The sequence below is a fragment of the Sceloporus occidentalis genome, unplaced genomic scaffold (assembly GCF_023333645.1).
Source record: "Sceloporus occidentalis isolate IW3139 unplaced genomic scaffold, rSceOcc1.0.p SCAF_6, whole genome shotgun sequence".
NCBI lineage: Eukaryota > Metazoa > Chordata > Lepidosauria > Squamata > Phrynosomatidae > Sceloporus > Sceloporus occidentalis.
Window position 1 is genome coordinate 67,237,938 of NW_028316986.1, and position 25,035 is coordinate 67,262,972.

General features: G+C 41.2%; 1 protein-coding gene across 1 annotated transcript in view; it reads right to left on the minus strand.

Annotated features, from left to right (window-relative positions):
* DISC1 (DISC1 scaffold protein) overlaps positions 1–25,035 on the minus strand; it is a 196,470-nt gene that overhangs the window by 44,843 nt on the left and 126,592 nt on the right. Inside the window, exon 10 of the mRNA XM_089529454.1 lies at positions 17,440–17,500. Within this exon, the coding sequence (XP_089385580.1) occupies positions 17,440–17,500 (61 nt within the window). The remainder of the gene's footprint in view (positions 1–17,439; positions 17,501–25,035) is intronic.

Genomic DNA, 25,035 nt, shown 5'->3' on the forward strand with positions numbered 1-25,035 from the left:
ACAATGCAACTTATCTTGAGAACTGCACAGCCTTCTCTGAAAGCTACACAGCTTTTGGCTTGGAAAAAAATTGTGAATCATTTAAACTGGCAAAGGCTGCAGCTTCAGTCAGCCAGAGTTTCTTTACAATACAGCATAGCATTACTAGTCTTCCATTTTCCCTAACAATTCTAAGTTCCAACTCAAAGTGTGTGTAAGTGTAACCTCTCAAAAGTCACTCATGCCCTCTCCCCCTCTATGTGTTTCTCTGGTTTTCCATCACTTTTCCAACCACTGCAAATTGATACAACACTGAACTCTTTACTACCTTGTTTGACTAGGGATGTAGCATGCAATTTCATTTTGCATTTTATGCACTTTTCCCAAGTACAAAATGAAAAACAAAATAAAAGGGTTGGGAGTTTTTTCTGAGAAAGCTATACAATTTTCTGCACATAGAAAAAAGATCATGAGTGCATGTTTTGTTTTGTTTTGTTTACTTCAAGGCTATGCAATTTCTCAAACTCTTGTACAGGTCTTCAAATGTGATCCATTTACATTGTATCAGCAATTTTTAAAATGTCTCCACAGTTGCAGGAAATTTCAATATGCTGTTTTTCTTTCCACAAAATTTTCTTGAGAGGTTGGGAATGCCAAATGTAATCTCAGTTGGGCAAATTTCTGTTTCATCTCTCATAAAAACACATTTCTAGATACTAGCAGAACAAGCTGCAAAAGGACAACATGACTGTGTCCTCCTCTAGACTCTAGCCTGAAATGTAATGGTCAGGGAAAGACATGGAGAGTTTTGGCCTAGTCAAATTTATTCAAGACTACAAGTGTCTCCTTTCATCTCAAGCAATACAAGGAGTAAGCATGTGCTGATATACTTTGATGGAGTTCTGTGGGGGCTCAGACAGATGTCCTTCTTCAGCAGTGCTAATTTCGATTCATTAACAGCCAATGCCAAATATCAAATCTGAGGTCACATATGTTCAAACAGTCCAGCCATTTAATCACAGACCTTTAATCATATGAACATTTGCCAGAATGAGTAAAAAAGCTGCTCTGCCATATAAATTAGTGCTTATTTATTAATTCTGGAAAAGAGACATAAGTATTATGCTTTCTAAAAGTGTGCATCTGGATACTGGCTTGTTTCAAGATTGACCCATGTTGCTATTCAATGCAAAACTGACAAGTGGACTAGTTAAATTAGCTAAAGATAAAGCTGAAATTAAATAATTAAGACAAATGTGAGTAAAGGAGGGAAGACTGATATGCATAAAGCTGCATCACTATCAGTCTTCAGCAGCAAAGCAACTGTTTATCACAGCACTAGAGCATATAAGAACGTATATTTATTTATTGTCCCATTCTCCAAATGTTAAAATAGAATAAATAACTAAGTATGGCTCCTGTGTGAATTGTCACTAGTCATCATCTTTCAAAGTATGTCATCCTGCTTGTATGACTTCTATTTGAGAATTAAGAAGAGCAACTGAATACCCCCCCTTCTCTTTTTTCTTTTTCTAATGAATAGAAGTAGCAGAATAATCTTGTTGAGATTTGGGATAGGGCATAATCATATTTTAATTTTTTTCAGCTCAAGAAACAGGATAGTTACTTTGACTGACACAAATAAAAAGTAGTTTGGAGCCTGAGGCGGCTGTGATAAGGGATTTAGACCCAATCACCATGTGGCCCATGAGATACAACAGAATGCTTTTACAGCAGATAGAGCAGATACAGATCTCTGTTTTTTCTAATATTCTCATTTCTAATTATTATGTTTCTCTTTTCTAGTTAGGAAAGCCTGGGTTGCAACCATTATTATTACAACTAAACTGTTTCTTTGATGTTCGTTCTGAACATCTTTAAAACGAGGGGATGTCTTAAAAGATGGGAGATTCCTCTTCCTCATTCATGCTTTAGCAATAATAATGTTAAATAATAGCTAATTCCTATTAAGAATACCATTGTCATTAATAGTGTTACATACAACAAAAATCTTGTTGTTCTGTGACTTTAAGTCAACTCCAATTTGAGGTTTGTCATTACCTTCCTCTGAGACCAAGAGAGAAGAAGTTGCTTTCTCACGGCAGAAATAATCCAGTTTGACACAGCTTTAACTGCCATGGTTCAATGCTATGGAATTTTGGAAATTATAGTTTTGTGAGACATTTAGCCTTCTCTCTTAGAAAGTTCTGGTGCCACAACAAATGACAATTCCTAGAATTCCATAGCACTGAGCCATGGCAGTTAAAGTGGCGTGAAACTGGATTATTTCTGTAGTGCAGATGCAGCCCCTGTGTGTCTCAATGGCTGAGATGGGATTCAAGCCCATGTCTTCCAGATCAGTACTCCAACAGTCAAACACACACATATTACTAGCCAGGATTTTTATCCATCATTCTCCACAACATACTACTGACAACATTTAGGGTGAAAATTGGGGTAGCACTACATAAAAAGGAGGGAAGGATGTAATGAAACAACTAGAAATTACAGAATAATAATATGTTGTATTATTCTAAGTTCAATATATATTCAACCACAATATTTATTTAAAGTCAAGAACAAAGAACAGTTTTTATAACTGGCCATTTTTCAAGGATTGTTCACAGTTATAAACTTTATGGGGTAAGTTTAATATTTATCCTTCTGAGAGTAAAACAATGAAATGCATGGGCCTTGTGAGTCACAAATAACTCTATTTTAAATAGTCTATACTCAGTAGCATTAATGTTGGTTTTTTCCCTCCCCTCCTCTATCTCTCTTTCTCTTTCTCGGGGTGAGACACATAAAATAATAGGGAACTAATCGGCAGTAGATTTCATAGCACAGTGCAGAATGAGTTTGTGGAATTGCTTCCATATGGGAATTGTATGAATGCCAACTTAGAATAAGAGAATCAACTAGTTCAACTCCATGCAATGCAGGCATATAAAACTAAAGCACCCCTGAAAGATGACCGTTCAACCTCTGATTAAAGACTTCCAAAGAAAGAGAGGCCACCATCCTCCAACGAAGTCATGAGAAACAAGTCATGCCAGACAAATCTAATCTCTTTTTTATATAAAATTACCAGATTGGTAGATAAAGGGAATGCTGTGGATATAGTATATCTTGATTTCAGTAAGGCCTTTGACAAGGTTCCCCATGACATTCTTGCAAACAAGCTTGTAAAATGTGGGCTAGACAAAGTAACTGTTACATGGATTTGTAATTGATTGAGCGGCAGAACCCAAAGGGTGCTCAACAATGGCTCCTTTTTATCCTGGAGAGAAGTGACCAGTGGGGTCCCACAGGGTTCTGTCTTGGGCCCAGTGCTATTCAACATCTTTATCAATGACTTGGATGAAAGAATTGGGGGCATACTTATCAAATTTGCAGATGACACCAAATTAAAAGGAGTAGTAAATACCCCAGAGGACAGGATCAAAATTCAAAAGCAGGTTCTTCTCGCGGCGCGATTATGATGCTACAGTGCGCCAATGGTGCACTTGCAACGTCATAATGGCACCGCAACATGCGGACGCTAGGCATCCTGCACATAACAATGGCAGCACCCATCTGTACAAGGCGCCGCCATTGTTACACCCTCATCACATGCTAGGGTTGAGGCGCGTGTGGGCGGAGCGCCCTTTGCCAACCCCTAGCATGTGACAAGGGCGCCCAATAGTCCCGTCTGTACCAGGCCCCTAATAAGTATATTCCTATATACAGTGAACTCTTGTTATACGCTGGAGTTTGGTTCTATGATCCCCCTTGTATTACAAAATCCATGTATGCTCAAGTCCCATTAAATATAATGACATAGCAAAATGGTGTCCCTTATAAAAAATGGAAAATCAAGGTCTGATATTTGACATTTATACTTTTTTTGAAAATTTTAAAACTGTGTATGCTTGAATCCGTGTAAAAAAATATGTGTATAAGAAGGGCCGACTGTACATTTACCATAGGTCACCCGCACAGATGTATGTTTCCAAACTTCAGCCATTTGCCACGTACAGCCGTTCTCCTCCTAGAAACAAAAAACAGCTAGGACAAAACACAGCTGCTAAAGCTGGACAGTCAAAACATTACACCAATATTTGTGCTGTGTTTTTCTAAAAGACATATGTTGTTTTTTTAAAAAAAAATCTGCAGCTGTTTCTTAGTTATGCAACTGGATTGTTTTTTAGGGAAGGCAAAATTTTCATATTGTATGTTTAGAGTGTAACTTGGGAGTGTTTTTCCTTGAAAGACAGCACATACCTTTTTAATTAATTAATTAATTAAATGCAGACTATTAATTATAGGAAGTATAGGAGTTGGAAATGTTCTATAGATACAACAGACTTCCAAAAAGACTAATTACCATGAGGTGATGTGACTCGTTAGGAAAGATAATAATATTTGCTATAGATGAAGGCAATAGAGAAAGAGGAAGACCACCATACAGGTAGATTCACTCAATCAATGAAGCCATGCCCCCAAATTCAAAAGAACTGAGCAGGGATGTTGATTTTTATTTATTTATTAGATTTATATCCCACTTTTCTGCCAAAATGGGATTCTGATAACAGCTCTTGAAGGTCTCTCATTCATAGAGTTGCCATAATGTATGTAATGTATGTAAATCGGAGATACATGTTGGAAGATCTGATAGTCACTATTAGAAATATGAGATATAGTAAACAACATTAACACATAAAATTACCCTTAAATGTTGAATATATATTATGTAAGAAAGAATTTCTTTTATGCACCCAGCAGATAGCTCTGTCTAAATTTGTGAATGAATGAAAAGTACTAAACTTGTTTTTTTTAAGAATGGGGGAAAATATATTCAGAGCTTAAAATTGTCCTGTTGCCGACATTCATATGAGTACTTGAAAAAACAGCTAAACTTGTTGATTATTTCGAGATTTTAAACTACTGTACTTTTGGAGATAGGATTTTATATATGCAAAAGATAATAAAACTGGCTGACTGTAAGTTCAGAAACATCTACACAAAGTGTGAAAAGGGGAGTAAATGATCTGCTGCTATTGTTGTTGTTCTCTTTTAACCATGGGAAAAGACTGATAACAAAAGATTTTCAAAGCTGAATTTTGGTGAATTATTTTTAAATTTTAAATTCTGGATCTGCTATACACATTGCATCCATGCAAGTTTTAATATTAGAGTAATTTGCTTTGAGTATGTTACATGTATTTAATTTTTGCACCAAGCAACAAGGCCATTCTTGAAAATCAGGTTTGAGAGGACTCTACCCTACTACCTACTATACTACTTGATGTTTCAATGTAGGAAACCTCTCAGCTTCCCCCCACACACACACAAAACCTTGCTGCCAAAAGCTAAACTTAGAGTAGTTCCAGACACAATCTAGGCATTTCAGACGGTTTAATGCTCTGGGATATTTATCTGCTTCATTTATATTTTGAAATTCAGAGAGATTCTTCATGAGGCAGTTTCCAGCAAATGTGAAGACAATGCACCCAAAACAATGTAAAACAAGTAAGACAGTTAATACTGAAAACAGTTTTAAAACACTAGGAACTTTTTATAGCTATTCTGCATTAGATACATGGAAAATATAACTTGAGCCACCTTCAGTCATCAATCCAGCTGTCTTGCCAATCAAGTAATCTCTAAGTCAAATGAAATGTTGAATATTCATCATCAAAATTACCATGGTCTCATCTTAATGAAATATCAAAATAAATAAATAAACAACCTAGGTCTTTTGTAATGATATCTAAGTGATGTGGGTACTGCTCTGAATACTGATTTAAGTGCAGAACCTTCAACCAAGGATGCCAGTGTATGAAATGTGAAGAAATAGTGTGAAGACTATCTATTGAAAGCATTAATATTCAAAAACATTTTCAAGGTGAAATTTGCTTTTCTTCCAGCCATTGCAGTTGCTATTCAGTCTCATAATAATAAAAAAGACCTTCGAAAAGTTGCTTACTGGAATTACTATCCCTAAATCTCCCAGCCAGTATGATTAGATGCCATGCTGGCAGAGCAATTCTAGTCAAAAAGAATAACTTCTCCACACTCTAATACTACCATGATATTCCACATCAGTTACACAGAAAGCACCAGCCAGATTTCTTTCACTTCTCTTTGATCAGTAGTAACATTCAGCATACACATGCAGAAATAACTTAGCAACCTCAAAGATGTGTGAGCAGTTATCCATTTACTGTATATTTTCTTACCAAGTCTAGACCCTTCTAAACATAAACTTTGAGCATTCAAGGAATAATTTTAAAATGTAAATATTTTGTTATAAAGCAACACAACCCTAAGTAATAAGCCTTTCTAAGAGGCAACCAAAGCCTTTGGGGAAGCAACAGAGCTCTTCAAAATGGGAAGATTAAACATTAATCTTGGCAGCAGCTTGAAAAAGAAAAAAAAAGTGTGCTTAATAAGGATTCAACAACAGCATTGTTTTCTTGCTTTCTGTTTCTGAGCTGGAATGTAAAGATGAGAACTCTCCAAAGGTCTTCAGAATCAAAAGAGGAATTACCTAATGACTTGGTACATTAAGTCTGAAATGTGGTGAGTGTAAAACTAGTGAGAGGATCTACCAGTATCCTACATTATGTTAGAGTTAGAGACACATCTATTCTCCCACAAGAGGAGATTGCAATCCACATTCTGTTTAGTTCTGGTGGGGTGCAATACCATGCTGGCACTGCCACACTAGATTGCCAGAGATGCACTTCCCTACAGAGGCCAGCTCTATCCAGAGCTGCCCATATCTTTATTGACTGGTTCTGACAGGTCCCTGGAGCCAAGGCATTATAGGAGGGGTGGGATGAGAAATCATCTGTGCCTTTTTAACAGGTTATTCTCAGGACACCCATCCTGTTGTGCCTTGACTCTGATGACTCCTCAGCCAGGCAATGAGGATAGAGCTGATCTGCCAGGAAGTGTGAATTAGGTGATCATCTCTTCCTCTGGTAGCATGCTGGCACTGAGGGATAGCTTTTCCAGTATCTAAACCAGTGTAGAAAGCCTTTACTATTTCCAAATACGATACTGTTCTCAAACCATTAACAAGAATACCAGAAGACATGGGCATTCCCTAGCAGGTCTATCACTAGGGATAGGCAGCATAAGTGTCAGCAGTAGCAGGAAGGCTAAACAGGTAGTCTGATGTCATGATTTGAGTCAGACATCTTTTCTTAAGCAGCAATTGAACAAGATGCCTCATTTCCTGCCCAGCAGTTCAAAATGTTGCTTGAGATTGTTGGAACACTATTTCTGATTGCCTCCAGCAAATTTCACAAGATCTGGGAAATACATAAATAGATAGAAGGAAATATGTTTCTATAAATTTAGTCAGACAGAACACATATCCTCAGGATTAGGGATTGCATTGCAGTGTGGACCCAGCCCTCTGAACTTCCATGCCCTTTGAACCTCTAGGCCCCAGTAAAATATGGGAGCCCCGACCATTGCCTCAACTGCTTCTGTTTGTCCTGGAAAACGATGGAGTTCTTTAAAGAAAATTGCAAAGGAAGAAAAGTAACTGTAATTTTTGACAACTTGGAATTTTGGTTGAAAATATAACATTCTATATTATAACCTGATTAGAGTTTTTGAAGCTGCTACTACACAGTAGATCTCGGTTGTTCTACTCTTTCCTTGACTGCTAATACAATAAAAATAATGCAGGATGGCTGCACTACTTGGAGAACCTAGGAAGCATACATTACTAGAAAAGTGTTAAGGGCCCCATTCCCACTGGGCATATAAAGCGACGTATTTTGCTGTGATTCTGACTCTGATTTTTTTTCCGAGTCGTAATCGAATCTGGCCCATCATTCCCATTAAAAACGAGTGCAAACAGACCCGGGTTTTTTTACCCCTGTTTTCGTTTCCATTGGGGTAATTTTCCCTGCGGTAATTTGAAGCGGGTTATTTTGCTCGCCGTTCCCATTGCCCTTCCAGGACCTTTTTTTAAAAAAGCAGCTGTCTAACAAGCGCTTAAGCACATGGCCAATCAGTTGCTTAGGCACTTTTCCCCTCCGGGAAAGGATGAAGAAGACTCTATTCCCCTCAAATCTATTCTCTGGAAGAGAGAAGGAGCCTCTATTCGTCCTAAACCCCTTTGCATCCGAGGCTCTTCTGTGTCTCCCCAGACTCCCTCTGGAAGAGAGAAGGAGCCTCTATTTACCCCAAATTCCTTTGCATCCGAGGCTCTTCTGTGTCTTCCCATAGTTCCTCTGGAAGAGAGAAAGAGCCTCTGTTTACCCCAAATCCCTTTGCGTCCCAGGCTCTTCTGTGTCTTCCCATAGTTCCTCTGGGAAAGAGAGAAGGAGCCTCTGTTCACCCTAAATCCCTTTGCCTCCCCCATTGCTCCCTGGGCTGTCTGAGGGGGAACAAGCAGGCATGTACTGCAAAGCCCATCTGCTGCTCAGGCGCTCAGGCAGAGGTAAAAAAAGAAAAAAGAAAAAAGAAAAAATAATAGTTAAAAATGGTGTTCAATGGGTTTCCTCACACATCGGTCTATGAATGTGCAGCAGGGGGGAGGTTGCAGGGGGCGTAATGTGTTTACTGCATTTGGAACTCAATGTAGCATGATCGCCTTACCCTGCTTCCCAATCCACTGGGGGAAAGCCTATGTGAACGGAAGAAAATGGCGCTGGTAATGCAGTAAAGAGAACAAGCGGGTGACACCTCTCAGGCCAGCCCCTTGAGCACTGCTCCTCCCATCCCCAAGTTCCTGAATCAGACACTCTGGTCATTCCCATTCGTATGCCACGAATCAGACTTGGGAGGCACAGGAAAACTAGCTGAAAAGCCGTTGTTTTTTTTAAACCTGTTTATCAACCAATAATTCAGGTTTTTCAGGATAAATTAAATCAGATTCAAATTCCAATGGGAACAATATCAGAGCAATGCAGATCGAATGCGCACTCAAATGGAAACGATGCACCTATGATTCGCGTCCTGATCCGCGTTATAAGCCAGTGGGAACACGGCCAAGAAGTGGAAATAATGCCATGAAACTCTTTCAGATTTAAGAAAAATGGTTGTGGTCGTAGTGGGGGACTCCTTACTGAGGGGTACAGAGCAGTGATTTGTAGGCCTGACAAGATGTCTCGAGAGGTGTGTTGTCTCCCCGAGGCAAAGATCCGTGATGTGACAGAGAGGCTGATAAGACTGGTCAAGCCTACTGACCAATGCCCCTTCCTTTTGGTCCACGTGGGAACCAATGACACTGCAAGACACAGCCTTCAGAACATCAGAAGGGATTACAAGGCGCTTGGTAGGAAGCTGAAAGGAATGGATGTACAGGTTGTCATCTCGTCTCTTCTGCCAGTTGAAGGGCACGGTACAGGAAGGGAGAAGAAAATAGCGGATGTGAACAACTGGCTCCACAGATGGTGCTGCTGAGAATGATTTGGATTCTTTGATCATGGGCTGTGGTTCCATGAGGAGGGACTTCTTGCAACGGACAGGTTGCATCTCACGCCAGTTGGAAGAAATGTTTTTGCCAACAGTCTCAAGAACTTGATCAGGAGGGCTTTAAACTGAGTTCCGTAGGGGAGGGAGACAATATTAAGGAAGGCAAAAGGGATGGCAAAAATAGTCAAACTGACATAGAGGAAACAAGAAAAAAATGCAAGGACCCAACAGTGGGAGGCAAAAAAATTTGCACAGGCAGCAAGTAAAGGAGACCCATGGTCTGCGATGTCTCTACACTAATGCACAGAGCATGGAAAATAAGCAAGATGAACTTGAACTCCTAGTACAGCAAAGCAAATATGATATAATAGGCATCACTGAAACCTGGTGGGATGAGTCTCATAATTGGAATGTGGAAATAGAGGGGTAAAACCTTTTTAAGAGAAATAGGCCAAATAGGAAAGGAGGAGGAATAGCACTATATGTCAGAGATACCAGTGAAGAGATCCTGGACATCAGTCATGGAAGTCAGGTGGAGAGCATCTGGATAAAAATTAAAGGGGAGGGAAACAACAAGGATGTTATGGTGGGAGTCTACTACAGACCCCCAAGTCAGATGGAGGAATTGGACTACACCTTTCTAGAACAGATGACCACACACTCAGAAAGGAGAGATGTAGTAGTGATGGGCAACTTCAACTATCCTGATATTTGCTGGAAGTCAAACTCAGCAAAATCCTCAAGGTCTAGCAAATTCCTCACTTGCCTGGAAGATAATTTCATGCTCCAAAAGGTGGAAGAGTAAACAAGGGGGTCAGCTATTTTGGATCTGATCCTAACCAACAAGTATGACTTGGTTAATGGGGTGCAAGTGGTGGGATCATTATGTGGAAGTGACCATGTTCTCCTGGAGTTTGTTATACCATGGAAAGGAAAAGCCAGGCATAGTCAGACATGCATTCTAGACTTTAGGAGAGCGGATTTCAGTAAACTTAGAGAAGTATTGAGGATGATCCCATGGTCAGAAATACTAAAAGATAAGGGAGTTCAGGACGGATGGGAGTTCCTCAAAAGGGAGATACTGAAGGCACAATTTCAAACAGTTCCAGTGAGAAAGAAAAGCGGGAGGTGTCTCAAGAAACCAGGATGGATGACTAAGGAACTTTCAAGTGAGCTAAGTTTTAAATGGAACATGTATAAGAAATGGAAACAGGGGGCAATCACGAAAAGGAATTCAAAGAAATAGCAGGCATGTGTAGGGGTAAAGTCAGAAAAGCTAAAGCGCAGAATGAACTCAGGCTTACTAGAGAGGTTAAGAACAACAAAAAGGGCTTTTTTTGATATGTCCGCAGCAAAAGGAAGAAGAAGGAAACGGTAGGGCCACTCCATGGAGAAGATGGCAAAATGCTAACAGAAGACTGAGAAAATATTTAACACCTTCTTTGCCTCAGTCTTCTCAGAAAGGGAAAAGGGTGCTCAACCTGAGGATAATGGAGCAGAGGACAGATTAGGGGAATTTCAGTACAGAATAAGTAACGAGAGAGTAGAGGAATACCTTGTTAATCTAAATGAATTTAAGTCTCCAGGACCAGATGAACTACATCCAAGGGTATTAAAAGAACTGGCAAATGTAATATCGCAGCCATTGCCAATAATCTTTGAAAACTCCTGGAAAACAGGAGAAATCCCAGCAGACTGGAGGAGGGCAAACGTTGTCCCCATCTTCAAAAAGGGGAAAAAGAGGATCCCAACAATTATCGTCCAGTCAGTCTGACATCAATACCAGGAAAGATTCTGGAGGAGATCACTAAACAGAGAGTCTGTGAACATTTAGAAGGCAATTCAATAATCACAAAAAGTCAACACAGGTTTCAGAGAAAAAAGTCATGCCAGACAAATCTAATCTCTTTCTTTGATAAAATTACTAGCTTGGTAGATGAAGGGAATGCTGTGGATATAGTATATCTTGATTTCAGTAAGGCCTTTGACAAGGTTCCCCATGACATTCTTGCAAACAAGCTTGTAAAATGTGGGCTAGACAAAGTAACTGTTACATGGATTTGTAACTGGTTGACCAGCCGAACCCAAAGAGTGCTCAAAAATGGCTGCTTTTCATCCTGGAGAGAAGTGATCAGTGGGGTCCCACAGGGCTCTGACCTGGGACCAGTGTTATTCAATATCTTTATCAATGACTTGGATGACAGAATTGGGAGCATACTTATCAAATTTCCAGAGGACACCAAATTAGGAGGAATAGCTAATACTCCAGAGCAGGGGTCGGCAACCTCCGGCCTGTGGGCCAGATGCAGCCCGCCGAGGCCTTCCCACCGGCCCCGGCGCGGTCCTGTCGCCAATTGCTGCCCCGCCTCCGCGCCGCTCCAGGCGCCATTTTGTTTTTTAAAATGGCGATCGAAGTCTTGCATGACTTTCCCATCAAGCGAGACTTCACCACCATTTTAAAAAACAAAATGGCGGTGGGCCTCTAGGAGGCCCGTTGTGGTGGCCGGGGGCCTCCAACAGGGCTCTGGCGGTGGCAGTGGGCCTCTGGGAGGCCCGTTGCCATTGCTGGGGCCCTCCAATAGGGCTCCAGCAGCGGCAGGAGGCCCGTTGCCGTCGCTGGGAAACTCCAACAGGGCTCCGGCCGCGGTAGCGGGCCTCTAGGACTTTTTTGCTGACCTATGACGGGGCCTGGGGCCCCGTCAGGGGCTGGCAAAGAGGAGGAGGCCTCCAGCACCGGCGGCCCCCGCCGGCTCTTTCCTGGCCTTTGACGGGGCCTGGGGCCCCATCAGGGGCCGGCAAAGAGGAGGAGGCCTGGCCCCGGAGGGTGGAAGCTCCGCCTCCCAGCATGCGGCTCCACCACCGGTGGGTGGAAGCTCCACCCCTGGGATGCAGCCCCGCCCCCAGAGAGTGGAAGCTCCACCCCCCGGCTTCAGCCCCCCCCCCCCAGTTGTCTGAGGGACAGCAACCCGGCCCCCAGCTCAAAAAGGTTGCCTACCCCTGCTCCAGAGGACAGGATCAAAATTCAAAATGACCTGAATAGACTTGAAAACTGGGCCAAACAAAATGAAATTCAACACGGAGAAATGTAAAGTACTGCACTTAGGGCAGAAAAATAAAATGCACAGATATAGCATGGGGGACACCTGGCTGAAGGAGACTACATGTGAAAGGGATCTTGGAGTCCAAGTAGACCACAAGTTGAACTCGAGTGAACAGTGCAATACGGCAGCTAAAAAGGCCAATGCAATTTTAGGCTGCAGCAATAAAAGTTTAGTGTCTAAATCAAGAGAAGTAATAGTGCCACTGTATTCTGCTTTGGTCAGGCCCCACCTGGAATATTGTGTCCAGTTCTGGGCACCACAATTCAAAAAGGATGTTGAGAAACTGGAGCGTGTCCAAAGGAGGGCAACTAAAATGGTGAAGGGTCTGGAAACCATGTCTTATGAGGAGCGACTTAGGGAGCTTGGGATGTTTAGCCTGGAGAAGAGCAGATTAAGAGGTGATATGATAGCCCTGTTTAAATATTTGAAGGGGTATTTAAATATTTGAAGAGGGAACAAGCTTGTTTTCTGCTGCTCAAGAGAACAGGTCCTGGAACAATGGATCCAAGCTGCAGGAAAAGAGATTCCACCTCAACATTAGGAGGAACTTCCTGACAGTAAGGGCTGTTCGACAGTGGAACAAACTCCCTCGGAGTGTAGTGGAATCTCCCTCTTTGGAGGTCTTTAAGCAGAGGCTGGATGGCCATCTTTCCGGGGTGCTTTGATTTGGATTTCCTGCATGGCAGGGGGTTAGACTCGATGGCCCTTGTGGTCTCTTTCAACTCTACGATTCTATGATTCTATGAAGAGAAGTGGTTACTAGTAATCCTGTAAATATCTACTCAGAAGTCAGCCTAAGGTGTAAGGGATAGCTGCCTTTACAATAATTCACCTTGGAACCTTACTACATTAAGAAGTGCCTATATAAACCTGCCTGAAAGCTGAAGTCTGCAGGAGGGGCCATCCTCTGTGTCCCACAAACAAAGACAATATAAAGTTGGGGAGGGGATATAGGGAGGGTCTTCTCAGGTCCAAAACACACTGCAGAAATAATCCAGTTTGAGACCACTTTAACTGCCCTGGCTCAGTGCTAGGGAATCCTGGGAATTGTAGTTTATTGTGGTATCAGATCTCTCTGACAGAGAAGGCTAAATGTCTCACAAACCTACAGTTCCCAGAATTCCCTAGCAATAAGCCAGAGCAGTTGAAGTGGTCTCAAACTGGATTATTTCTGCAGTGTGGTTTGGACCTCAGTTGTTGATTCCTGATTTTGGAAGATATTTCTCTTGGAGGTCTGATTGCTGCCAAATTTGGTTTCTTTCCAGCACCAATCATAGGGCATGTCTACATGGTCTAATTAAACCAGCTTCCCTCCAACTTCACAGTGACGTGCCCTCATGATGCAAGGCCAAATCTCTGATTTGAGTGCAGACTGTCTTCATGATGGAAAGCCAATTCTGCACCATATCGACCCTTACTCTCTCTTAAACCAGTGTAAAATAACTCACCTTTTTCTCTGGATTCTTCAGGAAAATTCAGAGCACTCCTCGGCGACACCAGGCAACAGTTTACACATGCCTCTCCACTGTGTCGCTTGGGGGTGCTGGTGCTGGTGCAAGCCACTCCTTTTGAGGTCACAACAAGATGCCCAAGCATGCGATGTTTCAGATCTCAGAGGGAGCAACTCATGCCATTTATGGTGATGCTGGATGACATAGCAGGGATGTACATGTAGACAGCTGCCTTGCATTGCTGAAAAGTGCAAAGGTAATGGAGAAAATCTGGGGCAGCTCTGGGGCCAGAATACTCCAGGACCATCCTGAAGTATTCTGGCCAGTAAGCCCCAAAATACATGGCTTTTCATTAAAGCCTTAATTCGAAGTGTGCGTGTACATTGTTTTAAACTATTGTATTTTTCAACCTAGTTTTAACTGTTTTGTTTAATACATTTCTTGTCTCGTTTCAATTATTTATGGTTTTAACCTGAAATACTTTGAAGTGTTTATATTATACACTGCCCTGAGATGATAGAGAGCAGGATAGAAACATTTTAATGAATATGAAGTCGAAGGCTTTCATGGCTGGCATCCATAGTTTTTTGTGGGTTTTTCAGGCTATGTGGCCTGCTATTTGCAGAACTAAGGCTTGGGCTCAGCAGGCACTACTACCCACCCAGCTTCGTGGCTTTCCTTGCCTGGGATATGGAAACAGGACTATTGTGTGGCCTCAGTTTTTCATATAGTGCTTTAGAAATAGAATCATAGAATCGTAGAGTTGGAAGAGACCACAAGGGCCATCCAGTCCAACCCCATTCTGCCATGCAGGAAATCCAAATCAATCATCCCCGACAGATAGCCATCCAGCCTCTGTTTAAAGACCTCTGTAGAAGGAGACTCCATCACACTCCAAGGGAGTGTGTTCCACTGTCAAACAGCCCTTACTGTCAGGAAGTTCCTCCTAATGTTGAGGTGGAATCTCTTTTCCTGGAGCTTGGATCCATTGTTCCGGGTCCTGTTCTCTGGAGCAGCAGGAAACAAGCTTGCTCCTTCCTCAATATGACATCCCTTCAAATATTTAAACAGGGCTATCATATCACCTCTTAATCTTCTTTTCTCCAGGCTAAACATCCCCAGTTCCCTAAGTCGTTCCTCATAGGGCATGGTTTCCAGATCCTTCACCATTTTTGTCGCCCTCCTTTGGACATGCTCCAGTTTCTCAATGTCCTTTTTGAATTGTGGTGCCCAGAACTGGACACAATATTCCAGGTGGGGCCTGACCAAAGCAGAATACAGTGGCACTATTACTTCCCTTGATGTAGATACTATACTTTTACTGATGCAGCCTAAAATTGCATTGGCCTTCCCCACTTTGGGAAGAGGGGACAGCCCACAGATCCTATTAGGAGGCTGTATGAAGGAAGAGGTTACTGGCTGCTGCTGGTGCTGCTGGTGCTGCTGCTTTGGATCTCTACAGCACCACTGGGAAGTCCTCATACATCCCAGAAACTGGAGTAATGTCCCAGGGAACCTACAAAGTTGCTGATACACTAATTGTCCTAGCTTCATGGATTCAGGACTCCAGGATGAGTTCTCCCAGACTTAAAATGCTAACAGGAGGGGGCTGTACATGTCATGCTTCAGCACCCCACTCACTAGCACCACAGAACTCCATCCCATGGATGCCTGGATTGTGAGATGGCTTTGGGGAATAGTTGTGTTCATGGTGAAGAAGCCACAATCATAAATGTGAATATCAAACAACTATGCGGTTGTAAGCCTAGGTTACGAGATTGTAACTACCTAATAAGAAGCAAGCTATTGTAATTATTTCCAGGTTTGCATACAGTATATACATGAGCCAGCATTGTGTAGTGGTTTGAGCGTAGGGACTAGAACTCTGGAGAACAGAGTTCAATTCCCTGATTTCCATGGAAACCTGCTGGGTGATCTTGGACAAGTCACATCCTCTCAGTGCCAGAAAACCCTGTGAGAGGTTTGGTGGAATGACCTGAAGGCACACAGCAGCAGCAGCAACAACAACATGTGAATTAGATTATGCAATTTTATGGAAATGAGCATCTTCTTTTCTGGGGGGGAGATGCATAAGTGTCCATCGTACCAACTCCAGAATCCTTCACCATAGTTGCAGACCACCAACATGGGTGGGTGATGTGGATGAGAACAATTTATACAGAGCCCTTTCACATCTTGTTACTGAAACAATCTTCAGTATGTGGGATATGCTTTAACCAGACCCTGCGCAGCTGACTGCTTGTGACATACTGAACGTTTATAATTAAAACAATCGTCAAGCTGTCTCTGTGTAAGTTAATTCCAAAGGGGAAACTCAAGAGAAACAGATCCAGAAAAGAATGCCATAATATGTTCAAGCCCATTACACAGAGGTAAAACTTTAGTTACACAGTGCACAGAGTTTCTACTACTTGGCCAACTGAACACAGAAAGAGAAATACCTGTAGGAAATTTAGATAATAAGTTGTCCTTTCCCTGTAAAAGTGTCAAATTTCTCCAGGAAGATCTCCCTTGCCCTCCAGGGCACACTGTGATGCCATGAACTTTTAATGAAAAATGTTTTATGTATTAGACATTATGGTAAAAGGTAAGGAACTGGTGAGAGGGGGTGAAAGAAAGGAATCCTAGAAATGAATGGTGATTGGTGGAATGCCTAAGGGGATCTGAATAAGACTGGTGAATGACAGTTGATATAGTTATTTAGAGAATTGTGGTGTGTTGCAGTGAGAGAAGGAGTGAGGATTAGGGTTGGGAGAGTCAAGTTTAGGAATTAATGAGGCTGAGTGAGCTAGGCTATGAGTGTGTGAGAGAGTGAGAGATGTGTTTTAAATGTATCAATTAATTAGTTTGTTTTGCTATGTTCAACCTCTGTAAATAAAGTACTTATAGTTTTTGTGCTAATACTCTTTTGGCCAGGAATGTTATATATTACAAAGTGTAGATTTAGACACAGTGTCTGTGGTGGCAATATCAAGAGGGGTTTAGTGTCTGGTGTGGAAATAAATTGCATAATATCTCACACAGGTAGCTTGTGGGCATATAATAGACCTCCACCAGTCGTGGCCACAGCATCAAGTCCTTACATGGGTGACATAAGGGAAACCCTTACTCTTGGGGACTGCAGTAAGGTTTATGGAAGTCCTCATATTTGGTGGCAGCAGAGGTTTAGTCAGAACCCACAACACAAACACAAAGTACTGACACTTTGGGACAATTTGTAAAAAATAAAGTTTTGTTTTTGTCATATGCAAACAGGGCATTAGTAAAATCAGTTTACAATAGTGAGGAAAGTTGTCCAAAAGGGCATGTTAATCCCTTCTAGATCGAAGCCAGTCCCTTCAATTACACCTGGAGCACCAAAAGTAAATAGTGATGTATAAAAAAGCCCAAGGAATCTCATATAAAGCAGCACACTTGACATTACATATTTCTAAATAGTTTAAGGATTGTGGTTTTGCCTTTACCTTTGTAATTTTCCTTCCAGAATTTCCATATATTTGATAGCATTTTCCTTCAATGTCCTCTCTGTAAGACAAAAATCAAAGTTTCTTTTCATTAAGAAAGAACACTGAAGAAGAGAGTAAGGCAGATCTTACATAAATTACTTTTGAACAAAGAATTTTTGCATGATAGCAAATCAAAGTTTTCTTCCTTTGGGATTTCAGACCTGGAGTGAAACAAAATTATTTTATTAAGAAAGTTGTGCTTCAAAAACAATCTGCTGTTCAACACTACAGGAGGAACAGAAAGAAAGACAGAGAGCACAAGCCAAGATTTTTTTAGCTTTAAATACCTGAGCAAGATGTTTAGAATGGCATGAAAATAGTAGAGTAGAGGCCTGCCTAACTATTTTAAGAAAATGAAATATCTCTCTACAGAAAGCCTCATTTCTCACCCATTGGGACTTTCTGGAAAAGCATTTCCAATCCACATGGACCTACCTGGCTAGCAGCAAGGGGAGGGAGGACAAAGGAAGCTGGGTAGGCAATCTAACCAATAAACATTCAGAATTCATAATGCTATAGACAATTGGCCAACACTGTCTTTGTTCACTACTTACTCTGTGGACCTGAGATGTGTCTACACTGGCCATTTAATCCACAGAAAGTCCAGAGCATTATGCCCCAGATTGTCCTCTGGAATAACCACCCCCACCAGGCCGAATCCAGTAAGACACCATGTTGTTGTACACATAGGTTAGCTGGGCTTACACTACATTGGCCATGCTGGCCCATCCCCCTCAGTGCCACTGCCATGTCTACTCCTTACTGGCTGTATGGGCAACCTCTGGAAGATCCATTGAATCAAGGAGGTGTAGTGGTCTGTCACTGTTGCTCCTCCATGCTACCAGACTCTTTTGAGCAAGATTTTGTATATTTGCCAACCTAAATGTGTCTAAAAGATAACATGTAGCTGGAACAGCTTAGGGAGGAACCTCTTGTACAAAGATAGCAGCTTGATTAACAGCCTTCATGTTGGTGTTAAGCACATGGCTTGGATCTGTGGCAATAACTACCTGGTTGAAGGCCTTGGAGTGGTGTGATCCTAATCACATGGTCCTTCCAAGGCATAAATAATTGACAAGTCATTATGAGACTGACAGGTAAACCCTATAAAAACACCTAAGACAAGGACACAGCGAGGGAGCTTCAGCATGGACCTGTAGGCATGAGGTGCTGTGTCTCTTGGTGGCTACTGCTATCTCTTTGGAGCTGCCAGCAGCTGAATGGAGGTGTTTGCTCGGTATGATTTATGCATATTCTTTTGTACAACTTACTGAGTGCATAATAAATCCTAAGGCTTTGCAACCACTACAGTTGTTTTGCATTGCTTCCAAATCCCAGAAAACAATATCCTTGACTTTGGCAAGACATTGGCCAAGCCAAGCCATTGCTTCTGCTGAAGTCAGAATGGGGCACCCTGCCATATGATCAACAAGGAGATTGTTGCTTTACCCTTCTAACCTCAGCAGAACTGATGGCATGATAGGCAGGCTGTCACAGGGAACTCCTGCCCATGAGGAAGTGGCGGCCTGTTTTCACAGCTGCCACCACCACTTCCTTGCAGGCAGGAGCTCCGTGTAGAGCCTGACCACTATGCACCCACTTCTCCTGAGGACAGAAATGGGTGCCTAGACTCCTTGTCGATCACATGTCTGGGTAGCCATTTCTGTCCTCAGAAGAAGTGGTGACATGCCAGGCAGGCTTTACACAGAGCTCCTGCCCAAGAGGAAGTGGTGGAGACAGCTCCAAAAACAGGCCATCCCCTTTCACTGCACTGCTTAGCATAGGGACAGAGAATGGAGGATCTCTTGGCATGCAGACAACATATTGAGGAATTGGACCTGATCCAGCTGCCCACACCCCAGTAGAATCCAAAGTCACTTTGGGATTTATAGAGAACACCAGGCTTTCCCCCAACTTTGCTTAGTTCATAGCAAAGTTGGGTTAAGATTAAAAACTGCAGTATTCTATGATTCTATGATCTCCCCAAAATACCCGTACAGTGAACCCTTGTTATACGGTGGGGTTTGGTTCCAAGATCCCCCGTGTATAATAAAATCCGTGTATGCTCAAGTCCCATTACATATAATGACATAGCAAAATGATGTCCCTTATAAAAAATGGAAAATCAAGGTAAATTTATACTTTTTTGGTACATTTTCAAACCGTGTATGCTTAAATCCGTGTATAAAAAATCCTTGTATAAGAAGGGCCGACTGTATACTGTGAGGGCTGCCAGCACTGGCTTCAGTGTAGGGAAGTCCCTGGATAGGCTAGCCTTCTTTTTTAAAAATAAAAATAAAAACATTCCAAAAATGCTACTGTTCTAACCTGAATACCCGGCAGTCCTGCTCCCATCCAGAATAGCAGATGAAATCTCTGTAGCTGAAACTAGCAAACTACACCTCCTGGGGGAAAAAATGTAGCTTTTTGCTGCAATCACTCTAGAAGGAAAAAGAACCCAGCCTTTAAGAAGGAATAAAATAGTTGTATTTGTGCTGAGAATTGCTACAAATGTGCCAACAAACAAGGGGAACGTTGTTTGATTGTTTAAAATAAACCCAAGAACTTTAGCAACAGATGGAGCAACAAACAGGAACATTTTCTCTTGTCTGTTTTTCCCCTCAATCTGTGTGAGGTTATCACAATAACAGAACAAAAATATTCCATAAATTCAATTAATCTAGATAACTTCCTCTGGCATCTTAGAAAGGGTTACATTAACTAGTACCTGTGAAGTTGTTAAACACTGAACATTTGCTTCCAAACGATATTATTAAAATATTATTTATTCTGATGACAGAGCTGTTCTCCTTTCAGCAATGCATCCTTTCCAGAAGAGAATCAATCACATTGTATATAAAATGGAAAATGCCAAAACTTTTATTTATTTGTTATTTTTAAAAGGTAGTATCATGTGGCTCAAAATTTGAACACACTGACAATGATTTTTTTTCATTTAAGAAGCCAAGTTCATAATAGACATGATTTTAAATACACCAGACTGAATGTTTCAGACTGAACACATTCGCAAAATTTTGACAAGTATTAGATGAAGTTCTAATTTAGGGGCTGTGCAGACTGCCCCAAAGGGGCAGCCTGCAGCCACCCCTTTTACAGCCAGATCAGGGCCACGGTAACCACACACTGCAGCCCCGATCTGGCCTTTGAGGGGCACAAAAAGGAGCCACAAAAAGCGGCTCCTTTTTGCACCCTGCAAAGGGTGCAACAGTTGCATCGCTGTGGCTTTACAGTGCTCCTTCAGTGCTGCATCATGTGAATGCAACACCAGAGGAGCACCGTGACACCATGCACCATGTGGTGTGGCACATGTCATCATGCTGGCCTGGGGCGGAGCCGGGGCATGCATCTACATAACTCCACCCCAACCCAGCCAAAGATGCCAGTGTGCACAGTCCCTTAGATAAGAAAGTACACAAAACTTAGTCCAGCTCTTTACCAAGTGCCTCTAGGGGGAAAACCATTGGACCTTCAGCCTCAGTTTTGCATGAAAAAACAGGATGGGCAGAGGGGAAACCAGAAAGTGCCAAATCCATGGCTGGTTCTGATCATTTATTCTATACAAAAACAGATGAATTAATGTACATATGGAACATGTACACTAAAGTGGGATGAATTAAAAAAGAAGATGAAATGACCAAAGGAATGCAATAGTTCCAGCTGGAATTACTGCAGAGTTACACCTTTTTACATTGTCATTGTACTCTGTTTGAAAGACTGCTTCAGTGGAATCTCATCTTCAGTCCAAAAAGGAAATAAAATTCTATTATACCTTATATGAACTACAAGACTTTAAAAAAAAAACACTACCAGAAGAGTATGGTTCTTCATATATAAAAATCAGACTCTTTATATAAATCCAAAGCTATTTAAAAGGCCACATTTACCAGAAAAATCCTATGTGGCTAGCTGAATGCGGGAAAAACAAAATTTTGATTAATTACAAATGTTGCATAAAAAGACACAGCTAAAAACACAGAAAGTACATACTCTCAATTATTGCTTTATACAGGAGGCAGAATTCTTGTAGGACCCACTTAGTTGCTAGGTAGCATCACCCTATGCTTATACCCAAGCCTATTAATTTGCCCAGCACCTTGGATGATCTCTGTTGGTACATGGACTGATCCCTGCAAAATTCTAATAACAAATGAACCCTTAAATGTACCTTTTCTGTTGCAAGCTACCTGGTATTACTATGGCTATCTAAGCAACTATCCAACACTAAATCTCGGATGTCTTTCACTGTCTGAATTTCTGAAGAAACTTCAGGCTGATTCTCACACAGCCCATTTCTAGGTAGCACAGTGTAAACTGATATCTTCCTCCAACACATCAATAAGCACTGGAGCTCAAATATGCACATTCTTTCACAGGTAGGCTGCTCCTGTTGGATCCTTTCAGCCATGGCATAGGTGTAAATGAAGTTTGTAAGGGAGGCCTATTTCCATGGACATTTACACACACACACACACACACACACACACAGGCTCAGATCACACATTTAAGGTCCTACACAAAGTGGGAGTCACAAACCAAGGACTGACTTTCACGTCCTGCTTATATACTGCCTTTGCACTGAAGCCATGGGTAAAGTGCCCTCCATTCTTCTGAACAATTATCTTTCCATCTTCCACAGTTCTCCCCAAGATTGTAAATCAACAGGGACAGGGCAAGAGTATAATCATAGCCTTGAACCACATGCCATTCTTCTATAAAAGTAAATAAAACCAATTTGTCAGCCTATACTTATGTGTCAGTTGCAAATGCTTTCACTTAAACATGTGATAAGTTCTTTGATAATGGTTAGCTTTATGCTTCCACTTTCATTGCTCTTCAACCTGATCCCATCATTATATGGCCTTGGAACATGACACATTCCAATTCAAGAGTCTCTCTCATCCTAATATAAAATGTCAATAGATATTAATAATTGGAAGGGTTGGGAAGGGATCTGTTTCACACTTACTTTGTTTCCAACTAATGCCACAATGTATTACGTTACATGAATGATAAAGCCTAGTTCCTGTTTCTCCTGCTGCGCTGGCTACATTTTAATTGGATATTATCTGATACAGTAATTCTCACTTTTCACAGTTGTTTCTATTCCCTATGTGCAATTTTGCAGTGTCCTTGAAGCATAGAGCTTAATAAATCAGCAATCTTCAATGACAAAAAAGGAACGGATAAGAGATCACCACTAGGCAAAAGTAGGTCACCTATAAAATCACTGGATAAGAGGAGTAGGACACACACACATATCTCCATCAAACATTTTAGCTAAAAAGCTAAGGGCATCATATGACTCTCTTTACTCATAGGGAATATGAGTTCCTGCCTTTGATTTCCAGTATATATAAGTGGACATTTTCATTTAAAACCCAATCAGAATCCTAATAGTTTTTACTTTTGCTGAAGAAAGTTCTAGAGACGCACCAGGGTTTTTCTCATCTTTGGACAATCTTATTGCAAACCAATAGCTGCTGCTTACGAGGTTGGGGGGGGGGGATTTGTTGGAACCAAAAGCTCTTGATACTAGGCAAGAAAAAATCCAATAAAGGTGGTAGGAGTTGAGTAAGGAAGAATTGTGCAGCATCATTTTCTAAGCATGTCAAAAGGGTGTTTTTCCCCCAAATACAAACTATGCCAGTTTATTTCTGTCCTCAATCTCCCCAGGACTAAGTGCTTATTGGTAGAGAAAGAAAATATTGAAGTAAATTCTGCAAATATTGAAGGAAATTGAGAACTCAATATATTTGATGAAATAAAAAAATGGACCCCCCCCCATTTCCATGGTATAATAATAATAAATAATAATAAAATTTATTTATATCCCGCCTCTCTACAAAATGCAATCAGGGCGGTTTACAAGATTAAAATATACAGTCCAAACCCTCAACCCCCCCCCCTTAAAATACAATTAAACAATGTAGAATTTAAAACATAAAACATAGTTTTATGTTATCATAAGTGAAGAGGGGATATATATCTGCTTTTACTATTTCCCCTATCACTGCATTTGCTTTTTGTTACTGTAATGGGAAAAGTTAAGTTACTTGGTGTCAGAGGTCACAGAAAGTAATCTAATTTCCATAATTTTGCTAAACATGAATATAAATTTATGCATGATATTACTTTAGCAGTGGCTTTTATCATGTTCATTTTTCTGTAAACAATAGCAGAAAACTGAGAACATGAGGAAGAAAGACAGCCAAACCACTACATAGTCAGTATCTTACCAGGTAGAATCACCTCCATCTTATACAGAGGGAACAGTACATACATTACATCACATACAAGATCATCTCCAATTAAAATGCACACACACCATCAACCAGATCTGAAAGCAGCCACAAAATGGCGCTTATTAAACTTACTGATAATACTTTCAGCACTGAGCAGAGGAGACAATTCTAATTATCAGAATGTGACCCATTGGAATTTCTATTTAATCATGACTTTGTTCCTGATATAACATGTAAATTTTGAAGCTATTCAGTTGTGTATGAAGATCCTGTCATGTACTTGAAATCATGTTAGAAACTTCATAAACATCTACAATAATATTCATTGATTAAACTTCAAGAACAATTTCCCTAGCCTGATGTAAAATTATTACAAGTGCAGGTAGCCTCTGTAGCAGTAGCAATAATTGTGAAGCACAAGACTGAATCCACATACACTATAGTTATCAATACAATAGTACTGGCGATGTTTCTGGTTTAAACTTCCCAAATCCTGATTATCCCTCTGGTTTACAGTGCTTCTGAGCTCTGTTTACTACATTGTGATTCTCCAGTAGCTCTTGGGGAATTTGGATCTGAAGCTGAGAACATTCACCTCCTTTCTTTTGTATCCCTTGATATCTTCAGTGTGTTGTAATGGCCCTGGAGACAACTGCACATGCAGTGAGATTAGCAGGTTCACTGATATACACTCTGTCACACCTCACAAGATAAGCAAAAGAAGATTCCTAAGGTGTCATATTTAGGAAAGACTGTTTCTAATAGTGCATCACTACAAAAACCAGATTCTTGGCTGGGGTCGGCAACTTGTGGCCCTCCTGAATACTGGACAGGAATTACTGGACAGCCATTTACATCATTCCTTACTATCTATCTACCTATCTATCTATTGTTTGCATTCACCCTTCCTCCTGAGTGCTCATCAATTATGTTCGACTGGGTTGGTGGAAGTTACAGTCCATTCATGCCTGACAAATATAATCTCTTTTTTTGATAAAATTACCAGATTGGTAGATGAAGGGATTGCTGTGGATATAGTATATCTTGATTTCAGTTAGGCCTTTGACAGGGTTCCCCATGACTTTCTTGCAAACAAGATAGTGAAATGTGAGCTAGACAAAGTAACAGTTACATGGATTTGTAATTGGTTGACTGGCCAAACCCAAAGGGTGCTCAACAGTGGCTCCTTTTCATCCTGGAGAGAAGTGACCAGTGGGGTCCCACAGGGCTCTGTCCTGGGGCCAGTGCTATTCAACATCTTTATCAATTACTTGGATGACAGAATTGGGGG